Here is a 20,075-nt window from a genome sequence, read left to right as displayed (position 1 = left end):
ACCAGGCGTGGTTTTGCCAAATGGGCTGAGGCCTTCCCTGCGTCGAGTCCCAAAGGCTGGCGGCAGTAGCCAGGGCCTAGGCTCTGGGCTGCTTTGGGCCACTTGGGCTTTCAGCTGAGGCAACATTTTGAAACTGGTGGGAATGGGGGTCCCATGGGGCCAGGACGTAGCATAGCATCCCAGAACTGGGGAGGGTCCCCTGGTGTCTTCTCACCTCATTAGTGTTCTCAGAGCTGCCTCAGGGGTCTTCCCAGACCCTTCCTTCCCAGCCAGGGCGGGGGCTGCCCCTGTAGGGTTCCATCCTACAAATTTAGTGCCAGGGGTCTAGGACCAAGAGGCCCAGAGGAATGTAGGGGAAGTTGGTCAGCTGGGGTAGGTCATGGTGCTTGGGGTCGCACAGATCCAGTCTCTGGCCTCAGTTTCCTCATCTGTGAAGCAGATGTCCCAGTCACCTCCACTTTGCAGGGCTGTTTGGGAGGATGATGTGCCTCACCTGAGACCTGGCCCGTAGCAGGGGCCCAGGTGGGGGTTCGCTGTGGGGCATCTGAACCACACTGTGGTGGGTTCCCCAGGCAGGAGAAGATGCATTTGTGATCCAACTGGAGGAGTTTAGGGGTGTCCAGAGGAATGACCCTGTGTCCGGGCCCTGCCTCCTGCCACTGGAATGCAGTTTCTGTATATTGCAAGTGGGGGCTGGGGATCTGAACTGACCCCCGCAGGGCAGGCCCTTTGCCCCACCAGGTACTTGCCATCCCACCCGCACTGTGGTGCCTGGAACCAAGCCTGGCCCGTGAGAGGGTCCAAGGAATATGTGATGAGTGAGCAAATGACCACGTCACCTGGACCCCCCCCCCTTTGTGGCTCCCTTTGCAGCGGGTATACACTGGGCCCCCCTTGTCCTGGCCCCTCAGCCGACTCCCTCTGCTCACCACCCACCCCATACTGAAGTCCCCCTTCCCAGTCCCAAATAAGCTGTCGAGCCTTTCTGCCTTTGCCTGTGCCCCTGCCGTGCCCCTGCCTAGAACGCCCTTCCACCTGCCTTCTTGTCCACGCGACAGACTCTTTGTTCTCCCAGACACCTTTTCTCCGTGGCTTTTGTACTCTCTTGCCCCTTGCCCCCCTGAGTGGAACCGTTCCCCTTCTGGCTGCCAACACCTGCCTCGGGCGCGGAGACCCAGTAAGACCCAGGCGAACCCCCAGAGCAGACAGGGACGCCGGCCCATCAGTAGATCCTCCCAGGGATCCCAGGCCGGGGACTCTGGGTTGGGATTTCAGGGAGGGCTTCCTGGAAGTGGTGGGGGGGTTGTGGGGGGAGTTGAACCAAGGCTTGAAGAATGAATAGGAGTTTGCAAGGAGGACAGACCGGAGAGACCTTCCAAGGGGCATAAGGGCCGAGGAGGCCTGAGGAAGCAGGGGTGCGTTCTGGGAAATGGGTGAGGGGTGGGGCATGCGGGTCCCAGGAGGGCCCCAGAGGGGAGCCCCTCCCAGCAGAGCCTGGGTGTGACCCCAGGATTTTTGCAGCCCTGGGCCCCCGGTACTGCTCCCCGCGGCTCTGGCCACCTGTCCTGTCATCTGGCATCCTGCGTACCCCTGCCCTCGCTCAGCCGCCCCCCCCCCCCCCCCCCCCCCCCCCCCCCCCCCCGCCTCTGACAGCCTCAGCAGATGTTCCTGTGACACTCGGGGGGGTATCGGGGACGTCCACGAGTCCCGCCTCGGAGCGGCCGCTAATCCTCACATTAATCGGCTCCTCTGCTTCCCTTGCACGGGGTCCCCTCTGCCTTGGCTCCCGCTGTGGCCACTTTGTCTGCCGCAGGCCTTTGGGCAAGCCCTGTCCTCCGCGCGGGCTCCCGTCCCCTCTGTCGTGTAGGAAAGTGGGTCAGCCGCCGCAGGGACAGAGAAGGTGCCCAGGAAACCAGAGCTCTTCCCGCCATGCGGCCACCCCTCCCTCCCCCCAACTAGAATTTTTCAAAGTTGTGAACTGTGATGAGCATACAGAAAAGGTAATAAATGTCCGTGCGGTTGAGAGATGGCGTTCAGGAAGAGCCGGCACCCAGGGCACCCGGGGCACCCAGGTCGGGAAGACCACGGCTGCCGCTGGCCCTCCAGGGGCGCCCCGGGACCCCCCAGTCACGGCTCCCTCCAGCTCCCCAGAGGCCTCCAGGTCGGGTCCTGCCAAGCGGATTGGGCCACCTAAGGGCACCCCTAACTGAGTCTCCTTTTGCCTGGCCTGGAACCTCACATACGTGGAAACTTCCAGCCTGTGCTTTGCAGGCCGGCCTTTTTTCATCAGAAACGTCGTGTGTGCGTGTTTGGGGGGGCGGTCCACAGCTGGCGCTCTCGGGGAGCTGCACGTGTGAGTGACGTTACTGCCGCCCGTTTATTTGCTATTGGGGGAGTCGGGGCGGCTCCCTCCTGGGCCTCTGGCACGCGCGCTGCCGGACACCCCCCCACCCCCGTGCAGGTGTTCTGGGGACCGAGCGCCGCCTCGCAGGGGGTACGCCCCGGAGCAGGAGGGCCCGTGGTCAGGAAGGAGGGGAGGCCACACTCTGGAGGGTGCTTGTCCCAGTCAGGCCTGGGCCCTGGAAGGCCCCGTGTCTCCCCACAGTGTCCCGGCACTTGGCGTGGTCAGGGGGTGGCCGTGGTGCTATTTCTTGGGGTGGCGCTCATCACTGGGCCCTGGATTACTGCTCTTGGGGGGCTCCTCTTTCATAAGTTCTGTACGTGTCTTCCCACCAGGTCGTCCTCCTGGCTTGTGGGTGATCTTGGGCCAGGTCCTTGTCGCTTGCATGCGTGCGAATCAGCTCCCAGCGGCTGCTTGCTTCCCGCCCGTAAAATGGTCCTCCGATGAACACAAGTTCTTACTTTCTTTGTTTTTTTTTTAGGATGTTATTTATTTATTCATGAGAGACACAGAGAGAGAGGCAGAGACACAGGCAGAGGGAGAAGCAGGCTCCGTGCGGGGAGCCCAATGTGGGACTCGATCCTGGGACTCCGGGATCACGCCCCAAGCCTGAGCCACCCAGCGGCCCCACAAATTCTTGCTTTTAATTCTGTTGAATGTGTCAGGCGTTTACTTTCTGCAAAGCTTTTTTGCACAGGGACACCCCGATGCTCGGGCCTGCACTCTTTGATCCGCTCATAGGACCCTTACTTGCTGTGGTTCTGCCCATGCCAGATGCTGTTCTCCAGGCTGGAGACACTGGGAAAAGCCCAGCCTGACATCCTGGAGATAGAGACAGACGTCAGGTCGTGTCAGAAACGTCAAGTCCCACTGGCCTCCCCTCCCGGGACTCTCCCTGCACTGGCTCCCTCTGGCCACCTGACCTCCTTGCTGATCCTCAAACACATTGGACAGGCTCCTGCCCCGGGGCCTTTGCACAGGCTGTTCCTTTCTACCTGGAATGTTCTTCCCCAGATAGCACGTGCCTCCTGCCTTCCCTCTTTTCACATCTTTTTCAAATGTCACGGCGGTGGGGGTCTCCTGACCACTCGTTCCATTTATAATATTAACCTCCCACTGTGCCTCTTCTCTGCTTTGATTTCACCCGCCGTCCTGATCTGCCCCTGACTAGCGTTTTGTTTTATTTCTTTATCTTATTTACTATCTGTCTCCCCCCACTGCGAACCCTTGTCCAGAACTAGCGCGTAGTAGGTGCTCAGTAAATGCGTTTGAGTGAGACTGTACGGGGGCAGACAGTGAGGAAGGAGGGGTAGGACGGCCTCTCCCCACTGCTCACAGTGCCGGAGAGGGGGGCTTCTCCCCTCTGCGCCCCAGGAAGAGGAGTGTTGGGAGCACTTGTGCCCCCCACCCTACTCCCTGGCCCTCTGGGACTACTGTTGTGTTTTTTGTTTGTTTGTTTTTTAATCACCCCCTGAGAGGCCCTCAGAGCTGCCAGGGCCTCTGGTGGAGGGACTTGGCCTCAACAGTTGGGGGGGGGTGTCTTGCTGAGAGAGGAGCAGGAGCAGGGCAGGGGGACCAGCGGCAGGAGCCTGGGGACAGGTGGGTCCGTGGCTTGTCCTCACCTGGCGGCTGAGCCCCACCTTCCCGGTGTTCCCCTCCGTGAGGGATCACCACACTGGAGGGCCCCAGGGCGACCGAGGGCCCCCGGGAGACCGGCCAGAGGCAGGAAGGGATGTGTGCGGATCTCGGGGGCCAGGAGAGCCACAGCCCCCCAAGCATCCTGGTGGCGCCCAGTTGAGGGGTCCCGTCTGGGTCTGGACCAGATGGTGCAGCCTGCTCACCTGTGGGTGCCCACTACACTTGTCCCGAGGGACAAGCAGGCTCTTGGCACCCCCTCCAGCGTCCCCCCTCCTCAGGGCCATGCCAGCACCCTTCCTGAAGCCCAGAGCCAGAGGCGAACCACTGACAGCTCCAGATCCCCACCCAGGTGATCATTAGCCCCCCCGCACCCTCCCCCGCTGGTCACTCCGAGGTGGCCTGTCCTGCCTCCCTCCACACCTCCCTCAGGGACCCCCTTCTCTCACCTAGGAGTCTCCACTGCCTTGGCCCCCTGGGTTGTCACTGTTGATTTAATTTGTTCATCGATCGCGCACTTGACAAATATTTATTGAGCACCCACTGTTTGCTGGAGGCTGCCGTGGCCACGAGGATACAGCCGTGACAACAAAATTCCTCTAGTTAGGAGAGATGGAAAACTTTGTAAAATAAATATCACAGTGACCAGAACTATGGAGACCAAAAATGCCCCCCAAACGGGTGGGTGGGGGGTTTTGGCAGCAGGGCCTGGGAAGCCCCACGTCCCCCCCCCCTCCAAGGTGATACCTGAGTGCAGGGCTGAGCAGGTGAAGGGTCACCATGCCCATGTGCAGGGGAGCCGGGGGAAGAGCCCCGGGAAGAGGGAGCAGCAGGTCAAGGTGCAGAGGAGGGAGCTGACCCCAGCAGAGTGAGGAGGGGGCTGGGGAGGCTCGGGGGGCAGATGGAGGCTCGGGGTGAGCGGGGGACCATGGCGTGGTCGGGTTTGTGTGCAGCGAGGGTGCAGAGCTGGGAGGCAGGGACCCGGTGAGTCGTGACGGCCGCTCTGACGGGGCAGTGGCCCTGGACGTGGGCGGAGGACCCTGGAGTATTTGGGAGGAGCACGGACAGGGTCTCCTGACGGGTTGGGTGTGGAGTGCGAGGCAAGGTCGGGCACCCAGGACAACTCCTGGGTCTTGGGCCTGAGCAAAGGGTGGAGCCGCTGTCACCTGAGATGGGAGAGCTGCAGGGGGAGGGCAGGTTTGGGGACGCACAGGCCACCATCTCACCCCCGGCCTGGGGTGGCCCTGCTGCACACTTGCTCTGGGCAGGCCTGTCCTAGAGGGCATCGCCATTCCCTGGGCAGGACGGGCACGCAGTAGGTGCTCCGAGGGATGAAGGACCAGCTGGCATCGTGGTCTTGAACCTGCCAACTCAAGGAGAGGTTTCCTGGGGACTGTCCACCTGCTGAGATCCATCTGATGTGTCCAGGATTGCTGTTGGGGTTTCTGGTCCCTTCCCTCCAGACCGCCTACTCTCCACCTCTTGTCTCCTCTACCCTACCGAGCAGGCACAGAGCAGGGACCTCCTTAAGTGGGGCCCCCAAGGCTCTCTGTCCCACTTGTAAACCTGACCCTAGAGGAGGAAGTCTTACAGGCTAATTCTTACTATGGTGTGAGTGACTACCTCATTTTGAGCTCTCCCTTTGGGATTCAAGGCACTGCAAAGAGACCCTCTACAGAGACTGTTCCCTCTTCTCTTGCCCTGCCCTGCAAAGTCTCCTGTCCTCACAGCACATCTGAGTCCCTACCCCTCTGCAAAGCCTCCCTGATGAAGTATGTGGTTAGGAAGGTAGATTCACCTGGGTTCGAATCCCAGCTCTGTCACTTACTGGCTGTGTGGCCTTGGGCGAGCTTCTGAACCGCTCTGATTCTCAGTTCTGCATCTGTAAAGTGGGCACAGGAACAGTAGCGCCTACATTAGAAGGTTGTTTCGAGGGTGACGCTGTTCCCATGCACCTCGGCACGTGCTTCACGCTCTGGCTGTTACCTGCCGGCCCCTCTGACGGTAGCTTCTCTCCCGTCCCTGCGCTCGGGCCGAGGCGGCGGGGGGGGGGGGGGCCGGTCGGGGAGCTTGCACTGGGGCAGCAACGGGGCGTGCGTCTTGACGGAGTCGCCACTCCCTGCGATGGCGAAGACGAGATGGGCGTCGGGTGACGGCAGCAGGACGTGGGGCCCGGTGTCCCGGGGTCCTTGGCCCCCCTTCCCACGCCCCTCGTGGCTGACAGGGTCAGGCGTTGTGCCTCTGTGTGCGCCGTCCTGGTGGGAGGGGGTGAGGGCCAGGGCTGGGGGACCTGCGGTGACGTTTGGAGGGGTCGCCCTGGCGAGAGGAGGCCATCCTGGTGGCCACCACTAGGCCGCTGGCCCTGACACAGGCCCTCGCCCCCGGCCACGGCTCCTTTGTGTGCCGAGGGGCAGCGCCTGGCGCCCGGGGAAATGAGAGTTCGGTGAGGACACGCGGGTGGCACACAGTGGGTCTCACCGGGGGACTGAGGACTGCCCGTGATCTCGGGGAGAAGTTTCTAGGAGGCCACAGTGGTCACAAGTGGGCTGTGATTACACATGGGAACCCGGAGCCCAGAAAGACAGCTCCTTCCCGCCCAGGGCTAACGGGTTTGCCCCCTGGGGCCTGTCTCCTGTGGGCCTGGAGAGGAGCAGGGGTGCGGAGGGGAGGTGCAGCCGCAGGGCGGCAGGCCAGGGGCCCAGCGTAGTGGGGCGTCGAGGCAGCGCAGCCTTGGGGCAGCTGCCCACGCCCCCCGTGGCGCGGGGTCACTGATAAACCCCCCACAGCTCTGATAACCTTCCCGAGCCCCAGAATTCCAGAAGCCGGGCCCCCCGCCCACCCACTTACTGTGCGGCTGTCTGCAGCGGGAGCGGCCGGCGGGGTGGACTTAGCGAGGCCTGCGTGGGGTCCTCGCGGGGCAGTCAGGACCCGATCCCAGAGTGCCCACACGAGGCGCCGGCTCACTGTCTCCGGGGCCGGCGGCCGGTGCTGGGGGGTTAACGGGCGGCCCCTCGTCGCCTACGGGTCAGATCAGCTCCGCGGCCCTTCCATCCAGCTGTCAGGCTGACTCCGGGTGGGGGGGGTGTGGCCTGGGGCAGGGGAGGGGCCCGGGCCCAGGTGTGCGCAGCCCGCCTTCCAGGCCCCCCTAGAGCCCAGGCCGGCTGAGCCCGGTGCTGGGGAACGGGGCACCGGCAGGGGTGTATGGGGGGCTTCCTACCGCGTGGATTCCCACCCCTCCGGAGGTGGCCTCCTTAGGGCTCCCCTTGCTGGCTCCCTGCCCAGGGACAGCCCCAAGCCCAAGCCCACCGCCAGTCCCCCCCTCTGCTGCCCTGAGGACCACACACTGGGCCTGCTCTCAGAGCCTTCTGCCTCCGGATCCCCGCATCCCAGCCAGCGCCTAGTCCACCCTTCCCCCGGGCCTGGGCTCAGGTCAGCCCATCCTTGGGCTGCAGCGTGCCCCTGCCAGGCCAGGATGTCCTCACCTCTGGACCTCTGAGAAGAGGTGCTAGTGGGAGGAGGAGGGCTCCGCTGTGCCCGTGGCTGCTGAGCACGCAGGTCACTGTGCTCTGAGAAGGGACAGGCCAGAGTCAGGTGCATGCCGGTCCTGGTACACCTGGGAGTGAGGACAGACAGGCCTGAGCCAGGTGCATACCAGTCTTGGCACACCTGGGAGTGAGAACAGATAGGCCCGAGCCAGGTGCACACCGGTCTTGGCACACCTGGGAGTGAGGACAGACAGGCCCGAGCCAGGTGCACAGCGGTCCTGGCTCACCTGGGAGTGAGGACAGAGAGTGTTCCCATGGAGCAGAGAATGTGACAGTACACAGAGGGTCAAGAGAAGGTTGTTCTCAGTGCAGGAGATATAACTCTCCCTCTGCCCGGGAGAGAATGATCTGGAAGAGGGGGAGCGATGGGTGGCTCAGGAGCGAGGCGAGAGGAGCTGCGCCAGGCCTGGAGTGGGCGGAGGGCTGCCTGGCGGGTTGTGTGTAGTAACAGGCGGGCGTGCCGGGTGTCGGGGCAGATGCTGGTAGGTGGGTACACCTGCTGCTGACATCTGTGGAAGTTCCCTTGGGCGGTTTCGTTTCCGCAGGGGAGAAGGAAGCGAGGTCATCGGCTGGGAGTGGGGCTGGGGGCGGAGGTGATAGGATTCCGGGTCACTCGATCAGTTGAGCAGAAAGTGAGGCCCGTCGCGCAGCTCTGATTTCCTGCTGTCCACGGGGAGGGGGCCGACCTCGAAGGGAGAGACGGGGAGGGGATGTGGCAAGTGGTGCACGGGGACAAGGTGGGTGGGGGGCGGATGGAGGGGTGTCCTGGTGGCGAGCTGGGGAGAGAACCGGGTGTCAGAAGTGGGATCACTGAGTGGAGCTGGCCTCGGTGAAGGCAAGTGGGGCGTCCCTGTGGGTGTGGGAGCTGGGCTGCGTCCTCCCCTCTGCCCTGGGAGCGCAAGCCCTCCACAGCATCCCCCCCACTCCGTCATGGCTGCAGCAAGGGCTAGTCACGCATGTCTATGTGCCAGCCATGTGCTGGGGACCCGTGCTCTGTGCCCCTGACGGTCCCCTCGGCCAGCCGGCCTCCAGAGGCCAACACAGCATCTGTCCAGAGGCCTCTGTGGCCGGAAGGGGTCGACAGCTGTACACTGGGCATCGGGAAGCCTGGGTTTGGCTGGACTCAGAGGTGACACCTCAGGTCACGCGGCCACTCAGGGCCGAGGTCTTTCTCTGTAACCCAGGTCTGTTGGGACCAGCATGGACAGAAGTGACCTGTGGAGAGGGGGTACTGAGGGGACTCGGGGCTGGCGGCCAGCTCTGCCCCCACCAGAGCCCTGCTGTTTATCTCTGTTCCTCTTTGGGGGCAGAGTCCTCAGGCCCCCCCGATGGGCCTTTCCTGAAAGGGCAGCTGGGAGCTCAGGGCCACTGTGCCGTCCTGAAGCCATGGGCACCTCTAGCACGTGGCCACCAGGCTGTGCGACCCTGAGGAGGAGGAGCAGACGCAGCTCCTGCTCCCACACGGCACCCCCTGCATTGTAAGACCGGGGGACCAGGGAGCCAAGAGGGCTTCTGACCCAGCGGGAGGTCTAGGGGGGCTTTCTGGAAGAGGTGACTTTCTGGAAGAGGTGACTTTCTGGAAGAGGTGAACCAAAGAGCCAGGAAGGGATGAGCTGAGCAGGAGGGGGCGAGCTCCCCCTCCTTGCAGCTGCTCTGTCCACTTGCCAGGGCCTGCCCAGCCCCCGAGGGCTCACTAGGCCGCGGGGGGTGGGGGGGGGGCAGGAGCAGGGCTGCAGCCACCTGATGATGAGGTGAGGCGGGTCAAGCAGGAGGGAGCAGCGGGACAGCCACAGCACCGGGGCCATGGGGAGGGCAGGAGCCACCGTCCCATGGTGACCTCAGTCCCAGGGCCAGGAGAGAGCAGGACCCGGCAGGCTTTGGGTTCGAGGAGTCCCTCCACCTCCTAGCTGGAGCTGGCGACCCCTCCGGGCTGTGGGCCCCGGGTCAGCGCCGTGACAGCTCCCTGCCCCATGCACACGCACTGGCACACACCCACCTGCACGCTTGCGTGCCACCTTCCCGGGACCTGGTGGCCACAGTGACAGCCGGGCCTTGGGTCCCCATCTCTGCACGCGGTGCTGCCGGGGTCAGCTGACGTCTGAGTGCCCGCAGGGGCCCGAGCTCTTCTCCCCAGACCCAACGGGAAACAGGGTGGCCTGCCCTGTGGGGCTCCCAGCGCCCCGTCTGCCCTGGGCCCTGCTCAGGTGGCCTCACGTCTTGGGCTCCCGTCCCCACCTCCACCAGGGCCACAGTCCGCCCTCACAGGGAGCCTGCTGCGCCCAGTGGTGAGCACGCTGCGGGGGACGAGGTGTGACGGCGGCCACAGAGCAGTGCAGTTTGCATTAAAATCTCGTCTCAGCGTCCGGGGGAAGAGCGGTTGGCATGGAACCCCGCAGGGCCGTGAGACCTCAGGGGTGCCCCGCCCCTTGGTTGCCCTGAGTCTCAGTTTCCCCCTCTGTACAATGGGTGTGGTGCACACCTCCTCTCTGAGGCCATCTGACACTCGATGGGCAGGTGTCCGCGTGCACCGGGGCAGGGTGGGCGCTTGGAAAGCTCTGGAGCTGTCGGGGGAGCGTCGATGCCCACCTGCCCCTGGGGAGAGGCAGCCAGGGCAGGCTCCCCGAGAGGACAGTGGGGGGTGGGCGCCGGCCAGGCAGCCATCGAGGGCGAGAGGGACAGAGGGAAGGCTGTTCTGTGCCAGGCAGGAGAGTGGTGGCCGCTGGACACGGACACAGGCTGCGCACATGACGGTCTTGGAGGCGGGAGGGGGACACCGAGGTCCTGAGGGGACTGTCTGTGGCTCCTGCTGTGGAGGGTCCGCGCGGGCCCTCCTGAGGGTTTCACACAACCGTGCCCGGGGCTGGGGGCACCAAGGATGGCAGGAGACTATGGGAGGTTGGTCCACGGAGTCACAGCCGGGTCCCTGGGATGAGGAGCTTGGCGGGGGGGGGGGGGGGGGGGCAGGTGCCTGGAGAGAGCCGGGGAGATTGGCCCTGGCCAGGGGGCAGCAGGGACCAAGGCCCTGGGGTGGGGAAAGCCTGATGGCCAGGGGGGGCGAGGGAACCACACCGGCAGGGGCAGGGCCGTGGTGGTCCCGGGGACCAGGGGCTCCGGACAGACAGATGTGGGGGCATTTTGAGCGGGTGCTGTGGCTGGCCTTCCCGGACGTGCGCCCGGCTGCCGGGTGGGGAGGGATGGGGACGCGGGGGGCGCCCTGGCCCGGGACGCTCGGGGAGCCCACTCAGCCCCTGTAAGGCCGGGCCCTGCGCGCAGCGGCTGGTCCCGCCCCCCTGGGGGCCAGCTGGGGTGTCGGGGTCCCCGCCGCCACCAGGCCCCGGGTGCGGAGGAGTTAACCCAGGGCAGGAGGGAGGGAGTGCGATCCTGGCAGAGGGGACACGGGGACAAAGTCACCAAGACGAGAAGCTGCCTGCAGCATGTGAGCAATGACAAGCAGTTTGGCGCTGCTGGAGCATGACTGTTGGGTGGGGCCTGAGCGCTCCCAGCCCAGGGGACGGCCGTCCTGGGGGGTGGGGACGCGGGGACACAGGGGCCCTGGGACTCCTTCCACCAAGGCGCCCTACCTCGTTGCCGCTGCACGCACTCCCGCCCACCCCGCCGGGGCGCACCTGACCCAGTGACCCTGTCCACACTGCACAGCAGGGAAGGCTTCCCTCCTGGCACCCCAGGGCTCCCGGAGCCCACGTGCCTCCCTCCCCGTGCCCAGCACGGCACACGGTGCCACGGACATCAGGGGGGAGAGGTTTGGAGACGGAGGGAAATTTCAGCCAGGAGGAACCAAGAAAGGCTTCCTGGAGGAGGTGGCATTTGAACAGAGCCTCGCAAGAAAAAAGAGGTTCTGGGGACTCAGAGAAGGAGGCGAGGATGTTCCCAGAAGAGGGGACAGCACGGACAGCTGCCTGGGGGGCCGGTGTGAGTGCGGCCGCACTTGGGGGACGAGACAGGGGTGCAGAGGCCGTGGTCCTTTCCTGCGGGGAGTGGGGAGGGGCCTGGTGTGCGGGGCTCAGGTGTGGCTGCGTGGCCCCCCCTCGGCCCCCGGCTAGGTCACGGCAGCCCCAGGTGGCCACACAGGTGGCGTCCACACCTGCCTGAAGGGAGAAATGGGAAGGAGAAGCGCCCCTTCACCTCCATGCCCTCGGGCCCCCAGGCCCTGGCGGCTGGCCTGGGGGGGCTCCAGCCTAGTCCTTGGGGGGCGCTCAGACATCCCCTGTCACCCTGCCCCGCCAGCTGCCCCGCTAGGACCCCGGGTGCCTCCCAGACCCATGTCCAGACACACAGGGCACCACGTCCCCGAGGGGAGCCCGGGATCACCAAGGCCCCGGGGCTCAGGGCACATGGACTGGGCCAACTGTCCGTCGTCCGTCCATCTGTTTGCCCAGCAGCCGCCAGGCCCTTTTGCCAGCAGGGCGGGAAGGCAGCCCTGCGTGCCCAGCAGGGGTGACACCGCGTGGTCATCCCCGGGGCCGAGGCCCTGCTGACAGCTGGCGGCCGGCCAGCGGAGCCCAGGGAGAGGCCGTGAGTCCCTCCTCCGCTGTCTCCCCGCTCCAGCACCTCGGCAGGCCCATGGGCAGGGGCGGCCCTCCCTGCCCCCTGCCCCCCTTCCCAGGAGGGGCCAGCACATCTGGATCTCATCCCATCCTCATCTCAGACTAGCTGTGTGATCTTGGGACAGTCGCTCAGCCTCTCCGGACTCTCGTTCTCTCATCTCTGGGTCGGGGGCACCCCCAGCCTCAGGCTGGGAATGAGAATTTGTGTCAGGACAGGAGTGGGTCGTCGGCAGAAAATGCCCTGCGTGTGACCACAGGCGCCAGCCCTGCCCCTTCCCTGGGCCCCAGCCTCCCCCTCCTCTTCTGGAAACGCGCCTGCCAGGAGCCCCAGCCCCCCTCCATGGGGGGGCCCTCTGGAGTGAGGACTGGCTGAGGGCCTGAGGGGGGACCCCACAGGCCTGGGGTTTGGAGCCCGGCTCGTCCTGCCCCTGCTCCGCTCACTCGGCAGCGTGGGGGTCGTTGGCCGAGGGTGGTCTCTGGGGTGACCCATCCACCCGGAGGCCCAGCCAGTGCCCTGCCCACCGCGCCCGGGCTCGGGGACCCGGGGCCAAGGGCAGCCCATCTCACGGATGGGAAAACGGGGGCTCGCGGGAGTGGTGACCGCATACAGCGCGGAGCCCGGGCCACAGCCCCCCGCTCCCAGCTCAGCCGGCAAGTCAGCCCGTAAGGTCATTTTCTGGGGCGTTGTGTGTGCAAAACTTGATCCTTAATACATTCCCCCGCTGCTTTTTCATCACTATAGGCAATATGACAAATCTAGGAAAGTGCAGAAGAAAAATCTCAAATTACCCAGAACCCACCACCCACCACATTTCTTTCGCTGCCTTGCTTTTCGTGGCCGCCCGTCCACAGATATTTTTGAGGGATTACACGGCTCCATCAGAGGCCGCGTCTCTGAGCGTTGTTTGGAAGCCCATTGCGGGGGCTGCATCCTCTCATCAGGCTTTGGCTCTGGGGCCGGCGAGGCCAGCGGGGCGTCCTGGACACACTGCGGGGGGTGGGGGGGCGTTTCCTGGTGTCCGCAGCAGGGTGGCACCAAAGAAGGGCAGGGCACACCTGGGTCCCCTCCCGCATCCATTTAGCCGATTCTGCTCCCCTCCGGCCCACCCACAGCCCGGCCACAGACACAAGGGGCCCCACTGTGAGAAAGGGTCCCCGGGAGGGTGAAGTGGGCCCTGCCCGGGACCCCTAGCCTTTGCCAGGTCCCTCAGCCCCCAGGACCCCCTCCCCTATCTAGACGCATGAGCCCTTCACAGCCTCCCAGCACAGGTGGGGCCTGATGTCACTGTCCCTCCATGCCCCATGCCCCCTGGGGGTCTCCGGCCACGGGGTCCTGCTGTGGGGACCCTACCCCCGTGACTCTTCTCTGAGGCTGAGACCTGCCGGCAGGGCCCCTGCTGCTGGTGGGACACAGTGCCACCGCCAGGCTCCAGCCAGAAGGTGCACAGGCCGGGTCCCCCCTCTGGTTCCTGTCCCCTGACACCTTGCTGATGACCCGGGGATCCGCTGCCCAGTGTGGGGGCGGGCTCCACACCTCTCTGTGTCCGTGCCCACGGCGGCCCTGCGCGGCCCGCACCCCCGTGCTGAGCGGCTCTGTCCTCTTCGCCCACAGGCTGCGCAGCCCCTGGGTGCCCTCGTGCCTCGGGCAGCCCCGCATCCTGCAGGGCCGACTGGCCAGGTCCTCGCCCTCGCTCTGGGACAGGTAACACAGCTGGTGTCTCCCCACTTCCTTGGTGTCTCTGCGTCTGTCCCCAGACATCCCTCCCGTGTGTGCGTCCACTCACTCGAGCCAGATGGGGAAGGGTGTTGGGCCACCAGCACATCCCTGCCACACCCCCTCGTGCCATCTGTCTCAGAGGCAAGGCTCTCAAGCCCCCACGGCCCGCACCCCCAGCCCTAGCCCAGGCTCCATCCTCGGGCTCCCGCGCCCGCCCCGGGGTGTCCAGGAGGGGCTCCCAGTGGACGGCCGGAGGGGATCGCACCCGGGAGGGGCCCGCGCTCATGAGCTCATCGTTCTCGGTGAGGCGGGAAAGCACTTCTGGGGGCTTCCAGGGGCCAGGGAGGAACCGGGAAACACCCCGTCACCCACACACGCCCCACCAGGTTAGGTGCACGTCCTCATTTAGTTCACCGAGACACAGGTCAAAGTGAAGGTGACTTCAGCGGGCGACAGTCTGAGAAGGGCGTCCTGAGCTCGCACCCTGACCCCTCCCCGGAGGGCGCGGCACGGCTGGTCTGGGCACGGAGGGCTTCGGCACCCTCCCCGTGCATCTGTCGAGGGGCTGTTTGCAGAGGCCAGGGCCTCCCCAGCACACTCGTCGCTCCGATGGGGGAAGCCGAGGCCCCGGCCCCGAGCCGCCCCCTGGGATTCCCATAGCCTGGAAGGCCCATGGCCACGTGGTACTTGCCCCTGGCATCGTCTCTCTGGTTCTGATGAGCCCCCAGCGCGGGCTGCCATGTGGGTGCGCATGTCCCCGTTTCACGGACGGGGACACTGAGGTGGAGGCCAGGCAGGGCTCAGGTCGACGCCCCGGGAGGGGAGAGCGCTGGCAGGGATGGGGGTACCACCCAGGTGACCGTGGACCCCACGATACCCAGCCTGGGACCCTCCTGGACCAGGTTGGGGAGGGGACATGTCCAGAGCTTCTGAGTGGCTGATCTCTGGGACTTGGTGACCGGCTGTGAGGGGACAAGGGGCAAGGAGGCCCCATGGCCTCCTGGAGTCTGACTGGGGACCGAGGGTAGCTGTCCCTTGTCGGGGGTGGGGGAGGCAGAGGCCAGGGAGGGGTTAGCCTTGAACACACGGAGTGTGAGTGCCGTGGGCCATGGGCGGAGGGGCCGGCGGGTGGCTGGACGCGGGGGGAGTGGACTGGAGATGCAAGCAGGTGGGGGTGGGGGGGCCCCATGTGTGGCCGGGGGGTGGGGAATTCAACCCGAGATGTGCGGGGAGGGAGGGGCCGTGCAAACAGCGCCCTGATGGGCCTGGGCAAGGCCGAGGGGTGTGCAGGCGGGGATGGGGGGCTATGGTGGGCTCCGGCCGCCGGCCTGGGCATCCGCTGTGACGGAGGGCTGGGGGGCGTGGGAGCCAGGGCCCGGGGTGCCGTGGGTGCCTCCGGTAGGTCCGGAAGGCCCCAGCTCACTGCGGCGGTTGCCGGGGATGCGGGAGGCCTTGACCAGGTGCCCTCCTCCCAGCCCTGCCGTGCGCTTGTCCCACCACGGAACCTGTTCCGTGTTCGCGTGGGTCTCCCTCCAGACGGAAGGCTCGACCGGGCGGGGGCCGCGCTGGCCCTGCTGGCTGCTGCAGGGTGGGGGGCAGGAAAGGCGGTCTGGTCTGGGGGGACGTGTGGCCGGTCACATCAGGAGTGGGCGGTCTGCATGGTGGCAGGGTGCGCGCTGTGGTTGCGGGTGGCTGGTCATGGTCTGGGAGGGAAGGTCACTGGCTCTGGGTGGTCACGCGCGTGGATGGATGATGCTTTCACCTCTTCCCGAGGGTGCAGACCCCACCTGTGCCTTGTGACCGAGGGCTGTGGGTGGACCTGCAGCCCCCACGGGGGAGAAAGGCTGGGGGCCGAGGACCATCTGGGTGGGTCTGTAGCTGCAGGGTGGGGCAGTCAGGCATGCTGCCTGGAGGAGGCGGCCAGACCTGCGTGGGCAGCCGTGGGCACTGCTGCAGGGCTCTCCTGGATGAACGCTCTGCATCCTCCCTGGAGACTGACCCCGGGGGGAACCTGCCCCCCCTTTTCTGAGGTTCTCAAAATGTAGGCAACTTTTTAATTTTTATTTATTTAAAAAGACGTAGGCCTGGGCAGGAGTCCAGGAATGTTTCATTGAGATCTGCTGGGTGTGTGCCCGTGGGAACACGAGTGGCTTCCACACCGGGCCGGAGACTGCAGGAGACTGCCTGCCCCGGTCCCCTCACTCCGGTGTGGGCCTCGGAGGTGCTGAGAACACAGGCTCCTGCCCAGGGTCCCACACCACACCTGGGCAGACTCCCAGCCCTGCCTGTCGCCAGGTTTTCAGCGTGACACCCGGGGACTCCCCTCCCACTCCCATGCGCCAGTCTGGGGCGGGCACTGTGTACTCCCTCCTCCCTGGTCACAGCAAACTCACCAGAAATTACCATTCCAAAGGGCACTGGCCCCAGACCGTCCCCTGGGGGCGTCCACGTGTTCCAGCAAATGGTGGGCTCACTTGCCACCCCCCCCCCGGGGGACCGGGGCACCTCTCTGGGCATAATTTTCCTCCGAGTCGGGGCTTTGTGTCCACAGGGCAAGGTGGGGGCAGTCCCCTCTTTCCAGGGGGAAGCCAAGGCCGGAACGGATAGTGGGCAGCCCTGCAGCAAGGCTGTGTGCCCGCCCGCAGAGGCCCCGCCACCTGCCACCCGGGCGCCAGGCTGTCACTGCAGCCCAGGGGCTGCTGGGGGGAGTGCGCTGACCAGAGCTGGAATGTTGGCTCCACGCGAGCCTGGCACCCACCGCACAGCCCCCGCCTGCCGGCCCCACGGTCAGGTGAGGCCTTGGGCCAGCAGCTGGGTGCGGCGCCTGAAGGGTGCGTGTGTTCAGGAGGGCCTCCCCCTACCCCTTCAGGCTGTGGCCCCCCCAGGGAGTTCCTGGGACCGCGCTTGCCCCTTCTGCCTCCCCCTCCCGCTGGCCACGGGCCATTGTCCTGGGTCTCGTTTCCTGGGGTGGGGGCGCAGCATCCCCCCGCGGAGAGGGGCCCACGGTCTCTGGAGAGACGGAGCCTCCAGAGCTGGGGCTGAGGTCCTGGAAGGCTTCCTGGGGGAGGCGGGACGTGAGCAGGCCAGGGCTGTGCACCCTCCAGAGCTGTGTGCAGCCGCGGCCCCGGCGGCGAGGCTGCGCCCGACTGGGGGAGGGGAGGCCCCGCCCCAGGCTGCTGGACCGCGGCTCCCCGCCAGCCCCCCCACCCCCTGCCAGCCTCGCCCTCCGGAGGCCCCGAGGCCAGGTGCCTGAAGCCGTCCCCACCCCCGCCAGGGCCTGCGCGGGGTTTGCAGGAGGCGGGCGCCGCGGGGTGTCGGGGGGTGTCGGGGCGCACCCAGGGCGCGGCCGCTCGGGCTCGCCTTCCCGCGCTCAGCGCCCCGGCCCGGCCCGCCGCCGCGTGTCGTTGCAGCGCGCTGCAGGAGCAGAAGGGCGAGCTGCGCAAGCGGCTGTCCTACACCACGCACAAGCTCGAGAAGCTCGAGACCGAGTTCGACTCCACGCGCCACTACCTGGAGATCGAGCTGCGGCGCGCGCAGGAGGAGCTCGAGAAGGTCACCGAGAAGCTGCGCAGGTACGGGGCGGGGCCTGCCTCCAGGGGGGCCCTGCCTCCCCCTGAGCTGTGGACCGGCCTGCCCGGGGCGGCGGGTCCGGCCCGTGGGACGAGCTCCTCTTGCAGGGCCAAGAGCGGCCGAGTCAGAACTTGACCCTGCGTCTGGCTGCTGCCAGGACAGGCTCTTCCCAGGCACCCCTCTATCCCCTGTTCGTTCCTCTCCTCTGGTCTTGGGGGGACAGCAGCGGGACACACATGCAGCCATCTCCAGACCCCTCCGGGCCCACCGGGGCCCCAGCCGCCGTCCCCTGAGCCTGATAGGAAAAGCCACGGCTGAGCCCTGCGGAGGAACCAGTGTGTAGGGACCGTCCCCTTGAGCAGCGTGGCAGCCAGTGGAGAGGTGGGCAAGGTGTGCCGGACCGACTACTCACCCCCTTACAAACCAAACTTCCCCAAGATCGTTCGGCGTATTTAAGATATTGTCCTAAAACGTGCTGCACGCTTTCCAGCCTTGAGGAAGACAGCAACTGAATGCAAAGTTTGCCATTGGCTCGGTTTATTTTAAACATTTATAGTGCGCGGGCTGGTGCTGGCCCCAGACGGGATTTGCCAGGAGGGCTGTTTGTCTGCCCCCCACCGGCCCCCTCCCCCATCTAGTTTCGTGGGAACCAGGCTTAGGCCATGCAGTCAGACCTCGGTGAAGGTGTCGCCTCTGCCACTCTCTGCTTTAAGCACCTTGAGGCTGTTTCCCCAGTACCAGTGGGCACACAGGGACACAGGTTGTCAAGAGGACGGACACTGTCCCAAATCCCCCTCCACCGTCACAGTACACGGCAGTAGTAGAAATATGGCACCCGATGCCCACCCAACACCTGCTTCCACCTTCCCCCTTCTTCTAGGGTTGCAGGGTGGGGGTGGGGGAGCGTGTTTTACCCACCATGTGTCCCCAGCACTCGGCCTAGGGCCCACTGCGTGGCCAGTTCTAAGTCTCTGCCCTGCTAACCTGCTGTTGAATATAAACCCCCTAGCCAGGCTTGCAAGAACCGTGTTTAAATGTGAGTAAGCTGGCTTTGAGCAAGGACCGGACAGAGCCGCTTGTGAGTACAGGTCTTCCCTTTTCATCTCCAGGGGGTCCTCGACCCTGGCCCACGAAAGGCCTCTACAAGTTAGCTTCTTGCTGCAGGCAGAGGAGCAAGTAGACCAGGGTGGCACCAGTGGGTGGGCTGGGGGCGGGGGCGGGGGGCTGTGTCCAGCCGAGCCCTGCTCGGTGGGCTCTGTGGCCGTCGGGGCCACGGCGGGGTCAGGCCTGGCCCAGCAGCGACCCCGTTGTTCCAGGATTCAGAGCAACTACATGGCGCTGCAGAGGATCAACCAGGAGCTGGAAGACAAGCTGTACCGCATGGTGAGGGCCGGCCCCGCCCCAGCACCCCCAGCCGGGAACCCCGGTGGTGAGCCACCAGCCGGGCTGTCATCTCTTGCCTGTGCACTGTGCAGGAGCTGGTGACAGGCTTGGCTTCCCGGCCTGTGCACCCCACCAGGGCCTGGGCCAGTTCCCACCCCCTCCTGCTGCGAACGGCTGGGTGTCAGGACCGGGAAGTCCGAGGGCTCCGAGCTGCCCCGTGAGCCTCCAGGACATGGTGTAATCACCGGACCTGGAGGTGCGAGGGGGCTGTGGGAGGGAGGCCTGGGCTGGGGACTCAGACCTGGTGGGACAGAGGCCTGAGTTCAGGCCCTGGGTGAGCCGGAAGGATGTCTGAGCCCAGCTGTGCCTCTCACGGGGCACCCCCGGCTTTGGGTGAAGAATGGGGGAGACGGTGCTGCCCTGACCCTGGCGCGGGCAGAGACCCTCCGGGCGACCCTCACGCAATCTGCACATGGCCTCAGCTGTGCCGCCTGTTTTTTAAGTCGATCAGGCTGTGGAGACCTCAGTTTGGATGAGAGGGATGGTGGCGGTGGCGCTGGCCTCCTGGTCTCGAATGGCTGGCGTCAGGGAGGGGCCAATATGAGGTCCCCCCTTGTCCTCGTTTGGTTACGGGCTCGCTTTGTTTCTGAAAATCACCAATGGGTGTCGAGCACCTGCTGCCAGAGCAGAGACAGGCGACCCTGGGCTTTCCGAGCTCAGCTGGAGGCTGCAAGAGGACAGGCTTAAGGAAGAGGCGGGGGCAGGGACGGGCCGGTGCGGAGCGCGCACTCCGGGGGCAGGCCGTCGCCGTCGGGGGCGCGGGGGGCGTGGGTGAGCAACAGGCCCAGGGAGGCAGTGACCCGCCCAAGGCCGTCTGGCTCGTCGGTGCTGGAGCACAGGTGGATTTGAACCTGTGGTCAGTGCCCTTACTCCCACCTTCCTTGGTCTCGCGCAACCTCATCGCTACGAGAGGGCACCCGGGGGCCTGTGGGGCCGACCCCCAGCGGCTCCTTCCCACACCCTCCACCCCCGCCCCAGGGCCAGCACTATGAAGAGGAGAAGCGAGCACTGAGCCACGAGATCGTCGCCCTCAACAGCCACCTGCTGGAGGCCAAGGTGACCATCGACAAGCTGTCGGAGGACAATGTGAGTGTTGCACCTGTGACCCGGGGGCTTCCAGGCTTCAGGGGCTGGCCCGGGGAAGGTGGGAGGACGGGGCCGCCTCACCGGAGATACGCTGCCGAGGGCATCTGGGAAGA

At 65.7% G+C, this 20,075-nt stretch overlaps 1 protein-coding gene across 8 annotated transcripts in view; it reads left to right on the top strand.

Annotated features, from left to right (window-relative positions):
* Positions 1-20,075, top strand: part of BEGAIN (brain enriched guanylate kinase associated) — a 44,676-nt gene that overhangs the window by 19,949 nt on the left and 4,652 nt on the right. For 4 of the 8 annotated variants that reach the window (XM_072762304.1, XM_072762302.1, XM_072762309.1 and 1 more), the window contains 4 exons: positions 13,759-13,848; positions 17,274-17,435; positions 18,750-18,816; positions 19,855-19,962. In XM_072762304.1, the coding sequence (XP_072618405.1) occupies positions 13,759-13,848; positions 17,274-17,435; positions 18,750-18,816; positions 19,855-19,962 (427 nt within the window). Of the gene's footprint in view, positions 1-13,242; positions 13,849-17,273; positions 17,436-18,749; positions 18,817-19,854; positions 19,963-20,075 lie in introns of those variants that run through there. The other 4 variants (XM_072762306.1, XM_072762307.1, XM_072762308.1 and 1 more) reach the window with 2 other exon arrangements.

This window comes from Vulpes vulpes, chromosome 6, assembly GCF_048418805.1.
Source record: "Vulpes vulpes isolate BD-2025 chromosome 6, VulVul3, whole genome shotgun sequence".
In the NCBI taxonomy this organism is placed as follows: Eukaryota; Metazoa; Chordata; class Mammalia; order Carnivora; family Canidae; genus Vulpes; species Vulpes vulpes.
Note: the sequence above shows the minus strand (reverse complement) of the source record. Positions and strands in the feature narration are given on the sequence as shown.